Source organism: Ahaetulla prasina, chromosome 2, assembly GCF_028640845.1.
Source record: "Ahaetulla prasina isolate Xishuangbanna chromosome 2, ASM2864084v1, whole genome shotgun sequence".
Lineage (NCBI taxonomy): Eukaryota > Metazoa > Chordata > Lepidosauria > Squamata > Colubridae > Ahaetulla > Ahaetulla prasina.
Genome location: NC_080540.1, coordinates 30119724 through 30129502, shown reverse-complemented (window position 1 = coordinate 30129502; position 9779 = coordinate 30119724). Strand labels below are relative to the sequence as shown.

The 9779-nt window shown below is 43.9% G+C and overlaps 1 protein-coding gene across 1 annotated transcript; it reads right to left on the bottom strand.

Moving 5' to 3' along the window:
• Window positions 1–3519: 3519 nt before the first annotated feature.
• On the bottom strand, window positions 3520–7751 carry LOC131190466 (zinc finger protein 678-like). The gene is given in 4 exon segments (XM_058167789.1): window positions 3520–3529; window positions 4963–4973; window positions 4975–6242; window positions 7632–7751. Coding segments are annotated over 3 exon segments (1197 nt in total). The 5' UTR covers window positions 6151–6242; window positions 7632–7751.
• Between the last annotated feature and the right edge of the window lie 2028 nt (window positions 7752–9779).

Sequence of the window (9779 nt, the reverse complement as noted above, 5' to 3'; positions counted from 1 at the left end):
CACTAGACGCAGCTTCAGAGGATAATCCAGGGTTAGAATGGACCTGGAGGTCATCTAGTCCAACCCTGCTCCAGCAGGACGTTGTTAATGAGTTTCTGTATTTTGATCCCCCAGTCACATAGCCACGCCCACCAAGTCACATGACACTCCCCATCAAGCCACGCCCCACCAAGCCATGCCCACAGAACCGGTAGGAAAGAAATTTAGATTTCACCACTGAACTGGACTGTAGTGCAATTTGAATAACACAACCATTTTGTGGGATTCGTTAACCACACGCAACGAGACCTACTTGTATTCCAGAATGTTTTGATCTCCTCTTTTCAAATGGCGGACTAAATGCATGGCAGTGATCCAGCAAATGAAGGCAAATTCCAGCATGAAACAGGTACTTACAACTTAGAATTATTTTGAATTCCCTCTGATAAATTAGTCTGGTTTAGTTGAGTCTAAAATATCCCAGTGGATTTTAAGAGAGTGATTGAACAGAGCCAGGTCATAAATAAAATTTAAATGATGTAGAAGTGTTGAGAATCATAGAAAACATTTAATGATACATGAATACACACACACACACAGTGTGTTGTCTACAATTAAAAGAGAAACCATGGTCATTTATAGAGGTTGCTTTTTTCTGAGCCTTTTGCTTTTCAATAAGCTCTCCTTGGATTTAAAAGTTATTCCTCCTAGCAACTAGGAGGTCCCGGGATTATTATTATTATTATTATTTATTATTTATTCGATTTTTATACCGCCCTTCTCCCGGACTCAGGGCGGTGTACAGCCAAAGTAAAAACAGACAATACAATATACAATTTAAAATACAAATTAAAAAACTTATTTTATAATTGACCTAAAAAACTTTAAAATATATAAAAAACTAAAAAACCCTTAAAATTACTAATAGAAAATTTAAAAATCAATAAAATTTAAGCCAGCCCCGCACGAATAAAAAGATGTGTCTTCAGCTCGCGGCGGAAGGTCCGAAGGTCAGGTATTTGGCATAAACCCGGGGGAAGTTCATTCCAGAGTGTGGGAGCCCCCACAGAGAAGGACCTTCCCCTGGGGGCCGCCAGCCGACATTGCTTGGCGGACGGCACCCTGAGAAGTCCCTCTCTGTGTAAGCGTACTGGTCGGTGGGAGGCATGCGGTAACAGCAGGCGGTCCCGTAAGTACCCAGGCCCTAAGCCATGGAGCGCTTTGAAGGTAGTAACCAAAACCTTAAAGTGCACCCGAAAGGCCACATACCTACGGGACCGCCTACTGCCGCCAGTTACCTCCCATTGACCGGTGCACTCTCATAGGGAGGGCCTCCTTAGGGTGCCGTCAGCCAACCAATGTCGGCTGGCGGCCCCCAGAGGAAGAGCGTTCTCTGTGGGGGCTCCTGTCCTGTGGAATGAACTATCCGTGAAGCTACGCTTACTCCCTGATCTCCGGACCTTTAAGCGCGAGCTCAAAACCTTTTTCTTTCATCAAGCGGGGCTGGCCTAATGATTAATTTTAATATCGAGGGTTTTTTAGTGAGTTTCTTCAGGGGTCTTAATTTATTTATTAACTTTTATTCCGTTATTTTAACACGCAGCTTATTGAATTAGATTTTTAATTGAATATTGTATTTTAAAATTTTTCGATATCTTATGTTTTATTTATGCTGTACACCGCCCTGAATCCTCGGAGAAGGGCGGTATAAAAATATGAAAAAATAAAATAAAATAAATAAATAAACTATATTTCTTCCCTTGTTTCTTTCCAGTGCAAGCTCTCTACCAGTGCTGCTTTATCTAGTCATCTATTTAAATTAGTGTTTTTCAAATACTGGCTGGGGAATTCTGGGAGTTGAAGTCCACACGTCTTAAAAGTTGCCAAGTTTGAAAAGCACCCCTGCTATAGCTGTCCGCAAGGAGTATAAAACCTTCCATTCCCCAGCATCCTGTCAGAGCTGAAGAAGCTTCTTGGATGAGAAGCAAAACGTCTTCAAAGAAAAATCAGAAAGTCCAGTTGCCTCTTGAAAAACCATCTTTGAGACACCCTGCTGTAGACTCTTTCTGTTCTGTCCCCCCCCCACCTCAGTCCGGGAGACACGTGAACTGACTCATTTAGCCAGCAATTTAGTCCATGGCAGCTATTAGCTCTGGCAGCAGACCAGCGAACGTCTGCCAAGGTTTTCTTTCTCTTCCCTGATGTTACCGGAGCAACCAGGAAGTCAGGAACAAACAGCAATCGAGGCCAAATGCTCAGTCAAATAGTTCAGCTCAAGTTTTCTCCAGTCAGTTTGTTTTGTCCGTCACGAAGTAGTAGAGCAGCCCCTCCTGTTTTTATACCCTGTGGGGTGTGGCTCTGTGACTCAGCACTCTCTAGGCCTGCCCCACCCCTTCTTTTGTTGTTCCCACCTCTCTTGTCTACGAAACCTGGGATCTAACCAGGACTGATTGTCCACAGCTGGGTCTGAAAGCGTTGCCTGGGCGGGGGGGGAGATAACAGGAGACAGAGGCCTCATCACCTCCTCCACCTGGCCTGCCTCTGGCTCCTGGAGCTGAGCCAGAGAGGCCGGCCCTGCAGAGGGGAGCCCCGACGGCCCTTCCCCCTCGCTTTCTGAGTCACTTTCTGGCAGGGGGCCAGGCCCGGGGGGCGCTGGAGCCACAACACTTTCTCTGTATGTGGATGTATATTTAAGTAAGATTGCTTTCAGCAAAAACATAAAACCACATGGATTTTTATAGTTTTTCACCTCTGTAGAACGTTTTCTGGAAAATAGAATGGGTTCTTTTGGACAAAATTATAATTTATTTCTTGTGGGGATTCTTCTATAGACATAAGGAAACTAGAAATAAGGAAGTTTTTTCTACATTCCTTTCGTTTGTAACTTCTTTCTGATCAATCTTTTTATCAGAATTAAAATGGCTGGAAGTCATTTAAATCTTCATTCTGAAATTTATTATTACTATTATTACTTACGGGACCGTCTACTGCCACCGATTGCCTCCCACCGACCCGTGCGCTCTCACAGGGAGGGACTCCTCAGGGTGCCGTCAGCCAGGCAGTGCCGGCTGGCGACGCCCAGGGGAAGGGCCTTTTCTGTGGGGGCTCCCACCCTCTGGAACGAGCTTCCCCCAGGACTTCGCCAACTTCCTGACCTTCGAACCTTTCGCCGCGAGCTTAAGACACATCTATTTATCTGCGTAGGACTGGGCTAGAATTTTAAATTTTAAATTTGGTTTTAATGGGGTTTTACTATTTTATTGTGGTTTTAATATTCGGCCGTATTTAATAAGTTTTTTTTAAACTGGGGTTTTAACTTGTATTTATATTTATGTTTTACTTGGCTGTAAACCGCCCTGAGTCCCTCGGGAGATAGGGCGGTATAAAAATATGATTAAATAAATAAATAAATAAATAAATAAATAAATAAATAAATAAATAAATAAATAAATAAATAAATAAATAAATAAATAAATAAATAAACTATTATTTAAATGATTCATAGAGCCACGCAATTTGTAGACAGCAATTCCACGTAGCTCAAATGGAGCTGAAAACATAAGAGAACCGGACAGTGAAGCACATTGCAATACTGGTAGTTCTCAACTCGCAACCATTTGTTTAACGGCCGCTCAAAGTTACAACGGCGTTGGAAAAAAGTGACATGACCATTTTTCGCTCTTACCACCATTGCAGCTTCTCTGCGATCATGTGACCAAAATTCAGACACTCATCAACTGGCTCCTATTTATGACAGTTGCAGTACCCAAGGTCATGTGATCACTTTTTGTGACCTGACAAGCAAAGTCCATGAAGGAGCCAGATTCACTTAATAAGCAGGTTACTAACTTTAACAACTGCATTGATTCACTCGACAACTGTGGCAAGGGTGTAAATGGTGCAAAATTCACTTAACAAATGTCTCATTTAGCAACAGGTATCTGGGGTTCAATTGTGGTCTTAATTTGAGGTCTTAATTTTTTTTGTTTGTTTGTTTACATTTATACCCCGCCCTTCTCCGAAGACTCAGGGCCGGGATAGCTCAGGCAATAGAGAAGCCTGTTATTAGAACACAGAGCCTGCAATTACTGCAGGTTCGAGCCCGGCCCAAGGTTGACTCAGCCTTCCACCCTTTATAAGGTAGGTAAAATGAGGACCCAGATTGTTGGGGGGGCAATACAAAATCTGTATTGTTTAATAATAATAATAATAATAATAATAATAATAATAATAATAATAATAATAATAATAATAATAATAATAATAATAATAATAATATTTTAATTTGTATACCGCCCTTCTCCCAAAGGACTCAGGGCGGTTAACAGCCAAATAAAAACAACAGTCAAAATACATACAATATAAATAAAACAATAGCTAAAAAACTTATTCAAAATTTGGCCCAAAATTTAAAATATATTTAAAACCCTAAAAACAAATTAAGAATTTAAAAAAACCCATAAAAACATCTAAAAATTCTATGCCAGTCCTGCGCGGAAAAATAGGTACGTCTTAAGCTCGCGGCGAAAGGTCCGAAGGTCAGGGAGCTGTCGAAGTCCAGGGGGAAGTTCGTTCCATAGGGTTTAAATAATTTATAAAGCCATACTTTGCAAACAGCTGCAAACAGTTGCAAATTTGCAAATAGCGATTACAAGTGGCTCAAAAAGGCTTGAAAACATAAGAGAACCAATAATATAACATACAGTTCAGTAGACTTGAGGCGAACAATATATCCCCGTTCTAAAGTCATTCCATACTCAATATATTTATACATTTTTTTATTTCATTTTGTCATAACAGTATACACAAACATCGTCATAAATAAAAAACAACACATCATGAAAGAAATATATATATATATATATATATATATATATATATATATATATATATATATATATATATATATATATATATATATATATATATATATATAAGTAAAAGTATGCAACAGCTATGTTAATTTGATATAATGAAGGGAACATTTTTTCTCCTGGTATGGGTCCTTTTATGAGACGTAAGTTGGCTGCTCTGTTTGAAACTTTTCCCACACTCCCAGCATTTATAGGGTTTCTCCCCTGTGTGGATCCTTTTGTGGGACGTAAGCTCACTACTCAACCTGAAGTTCTTCCCACACACTGCACATTGATAGGGTTTCTCTCCTGTGTGGAGCCTTTTGTGGGAAGTGAGGTGACTGCTCTGGCTGAAGATCTTCCCACAGTCCGCGCATCGATAGGGTTTCTCCCCCGTATGGCTCCTTTTATGCGAAGTCAGGGAACTGCTGTTGCTGAAGCTCTTTTCGCACACGGTGCATTTATAGGGTTTTTCTCCCGTGTGCATCCTTTTGTGGGAAGTAAGATGGCTGTTCTGGCTGAAGCTCTTCCCGCAGTCTGCGCATTGATAGGGTTTCTCTCCCGTGTGGAGCCTTTTGTGGGAAGTGAGGTGGCTGCTCTGGCTGAAGCTTTTCCCGCAGTCTGCGCATTGATAGGGTTTCTCTCCCGTGTGGAGCCTTTTGTGGGAAGTGAGGTGGCTGCTCTGGCTGAAGCTTTTCCCGCAGTCTGCGCATTGATAGGGTTTCTCCCCCGTGTGGAGCCTTTTATGCGACGTGAGAAAGCTGTTCTTGCCGAAGCGCTTCCCGCAGTCGGTGCATTTATAGGGTTTCTCCGAGGAATGGCTCCTTTTATGAGAACACAGAGCGCTGCAGTCGCTGAAATGCTTCCCGCACTCCGGGCATTTGTAGGGCTTTTCCCCTGTGTGGATCCTCTTGTGGTAGGTAAGGGAACTGTTCCTGCTGAAGCTCTTTCCGCACTCTAGGCATTTGTAAGGTTTCTCCCCTGTGTGGATCCTAATATGAGACGTAAGATCACTAGTCCATCTGAAACTCTTTCCACATTCCATGCATTTATACGGTTTCTCCCCCGAGTGAATCCTGCCATGGAAAGTCAGCAAGCTCCTCATTCTGAAGCTCATGTTGCACAGCTTACAGGTGTACGTGTTTTTTCTGGTGTGGGTCCTTTTGTGAGAAGCAAGTTGGCTGTTGGTGTGGAAACTCTTGTCGCACTCCAAGCATTTATGCGGTTTCTCCTCCGGGTGGCTCTTTTTATGATCGGTCAAGGATCGCTTTTCACTGAAGCTCTTTCCACACTCCATAAAGGGGTATATTTTTCCCATGGGGTGGAACCTTTTATGGGAAGGAAGATCCCCCAAGTCCTTTCCGGGTTGCCTGTGTTTACATGGTTTTTCTCCAGTGTGGATTTGTTGACCTAAAATAGGAAGGGAAGATTGGTTAAAAGAGTTTCCATGTTTTGTGCATTCATACTGGCTACCTGTTCTGTTTCCCTCCCCCAATACTCCCAACAAAGAGTCAGTCAAAGGCCTTTTTTTCTAGTTTATTTACATAGATAAATGTTCTTGCCACGTCTACCCCCAAGCCTGCCCAGTCTCTGGAGATAACTAGGAAATTATAGATAAGGCCAGAGTTACTTACTAAGATATTCTTCCCTCCATTGAAACAGTTTGCCCGCGCAAATTCACTGCTTTGTCCAAGACAAAGAGCCAAGAAGTTCCGCCTCCTGCTTTTATAGCCTCTATGGGTGTCACTCCGTGACTCATCATTCTTTGACTTTGTCCCAACGCCTCCTCTGCTGCGCGCGCCGGTCACATTTGCGCAGTCTTGGATCAAGCCAAAATTGTTCTTGGGGCGTTGCCAAATCAGAAGAAGGCCCAGGGGAATCAGGCCTTGCCGGCCCCTCCTCCTCCCCTTGCGTGGGTGCCAGGGAGGGAGAGGGCACAGGAGAAGCAGGCCTTGCCAGGTCTTCTTCCTCACTTTCTGAATCATCCGAGTCCAGGAGTCCGAGTCCAGGAACCTGGGTCACAACACTACCTCTTGCTGCAATGCCATACAGAAGGAATCTCCAAATCTGGCAACTGTAAGACTTGTGGACTTTAACTCCCAAAATTCCTCAGCCAGCAAAGCTAGAGATAGTCATCCACTTATAATCACTTGTTCAGTGGCCGTTCAAAGTTGCAACACAGTGGGGGGATTCTACCGGTTCAGACCGGTTCGGGAAAATCAGTAATTCTGACAATCAGCTGGGAGCAAACCGGTTCACCCCGACGATCAGATGGGCCCATCCGCCCACCCGCGCTGTTTTCCTACCTTTATCTCCTCAGCTGATTCGCACGGCAGAGCCGATTGCCACACAAATCAGCTGTGTTACTCCTCCAAAGAAACCCGGAAGTGAAGATTTCTTCAAAATGTCCACACGCGCACAGCGCGTGTTAGGCACAGGCGTGCGCAAACCGCACAATCACTGAACTGGCTGTTAAACCAGGAGGATGCCACTACTGTTGCAACGGCTTTGAAAAAAAATTATTTATGACCACCCTTCACACTTATAACTACTGCGGCATCCCCAAGTCAGGTGATCAAAATTCAAGCACTAGGCAGCTGGCATGTATTTATGATGATTGCAGCATCCTAGGGTCATGTGATCACCATGTGTAATCCTCCCAGCTGGTTCCAACAAGCGAACTCAATGAGGGAAGCTGGGATTTGCTTAACAACTGCTCCACTTAGTAATGGAAATCCAGCTCCCAGCTGCAGTCGTAAATCAAGGACTACCTATTCAGGGGGAACAAATCCAATTTACCTTTGAGTATTTTTTTACATATAAGGCAGTTGTCCTTTCTTGTCCTTTCCCCGTTCCCTTTGGTCAGGAAGAGTTCCTGGACTCCAGCGCATCTAGAACTCAAGGATTTCTCCTCCCTGGGCTTCGAGTGGCTTTCCTGGCGTCTTTGAGACCTCCATTGGACCCCAAATATCTCTTTTCTCAGTTCAAGATGGACTGCTGGTGATGTCGCCATATCAGGTTCTTGTCGGTTCTCATTTTCTTTCTCATCTCCTGCTTGAGATAGAAAGAATAAAAAACTGAACCTTTTTTTAAAAAAATTGCATTTATATCCCGCCCTTCTCCGAAGACTCAGGGCGGCTTACAATGTGTTAAGCAATAGTCTTCATCCATTTGTATATTATATACAAAGTCAACTTATTGCCCCCCCAACAATCTGGGTCCTCATTTTACCTACCTTATAAAGGATGGAAGGCTGAGTCAACCCTGGGCCTGGTGGGACTTGAACTTGCAGTAATTGCAAGCAGCTGGGTTAAACAAGTAAGCAATGGGTGGAAACTGATCAAAGAAAGAAGCAACTTAGAACTAAGGAGAAATTTCCTGACAGTTAGAACAATTAATAAGTGGAACGACTTGCCTTCAGAAGTTGTGAATGCTCCAACACTGGAAATTTTTAAGAAAATGTTGGATAACCATCTGACTGAGATGGTGTAGGGTTTCCTGCCTGGGCAGGGGGTTGGACTAGAAGGCCTCCAAGGTCCCTTCCAACTCTGATGTTATGTTATGTTAATAACAGACAGACTTAGTCTGCTGAGCCACCAGAGGCTCCTTGAAGCTGATGTGCCAGTTATGTGCTACTACAGGTTATAAGTCACTTTCCCCAAGGCCTTATAACTGTGAGCCATTGTTAGATTAATGGTAATGTTAGGATTGCTTGTATAGCTTTCACATCAGTGGTGAAATGTAATACTTGTTACTACCGGTTCTGTGGGCGTGGCTTAGTGGGGGTAATGTGACAGGGTGGGCGTGGCCATTTTTTTTTACTTTTAAAAGCATTTTTTCTACAACCTCAGCCAAAGAGGTTGTTTAAAAAAATGCTTTTAAAAGGCTCCTCTGACGATCCCAGCTGAATTGCCTGACCATCAGAGGCTTTTCTTTTCTTTTAAAAGAATTTTTTTTTTGCCTTTAAAACGAAAAAAAGCCTCTGATGATCAGGCAACTCAGCTGGGATTCGTCAGAGGAGCCTTTTAAAAGCATTTTTTCTACAACCTCTTCGGCCTAAGAGGTTGTAAAAAAAATGCTTTTAATAGCCTCTGACGATCCCAGCTGAGCCGCGCGATTATCAGAGTATCCTGAATTCTGAATTTTATTGGGAGCTACCAATAAAGCTACAGGGGAAAAGAGATGATTAGGAGCATCCATGATGTGGATGGGGTCAACCCTAATATCCCCCCCAACCATTGACAGCCTAGCAAAAAGTGATCTCTGAGTTGTTCAAAGATCTTTAGATCAGAAACGTGAAATGTCAATGGCTTAAACCTAGGAAAGCTAATAAAAGATGATACCGCCATGACCAGATCTGACAGAGGTGGTGCGAGAAAGAGGGCAGTGGTGGGTTTCTAACGGTTCGCCCTGGTTCGGGAGAACCGGTAGTGGCAGCGGCGGGAGGCTTTGCTGACTCGCCCGGACATCATCATGGATGCTCTGCGCATGCGCAGAAGGTTCTATGCATGCATAGAAGTATCGTGTCCCACTCCTCCTCTGACGGCCGGGTCTGGGAAGTCTGTATCAAGCATGGCCACGAAGCCTCTGCAGCTTTGCCAAATTCCTGTCAGCGTTCTCAGGGCAGGCAGGAATCCAAGGTGTGACTTCAGCAACCAGATGAGACTTTGCCTGACTCAAGGAATGCCAAAAAGCAGATCCCTTATATAGGCCATGGGGTGTGGCTCCATGACTCAGCATTTATCCAGGCCTGCCCCTCCCTTCCTTTTGCTGACGTCGCCTCTCCATTCTCCGGAAGCAGGGATCTGTCCACTTTTCGTCTTCCTGCTCAGCTGCCAGCAATTCTAGCTCGTGGCTGGCTTCTTGCTCACACACTGTAGGAGGGAGGTTTGTTTGCTCAGTCTGTCCGGGCATGGTGCCAGGGGCTGGAGGCATGCCAGGCCATTC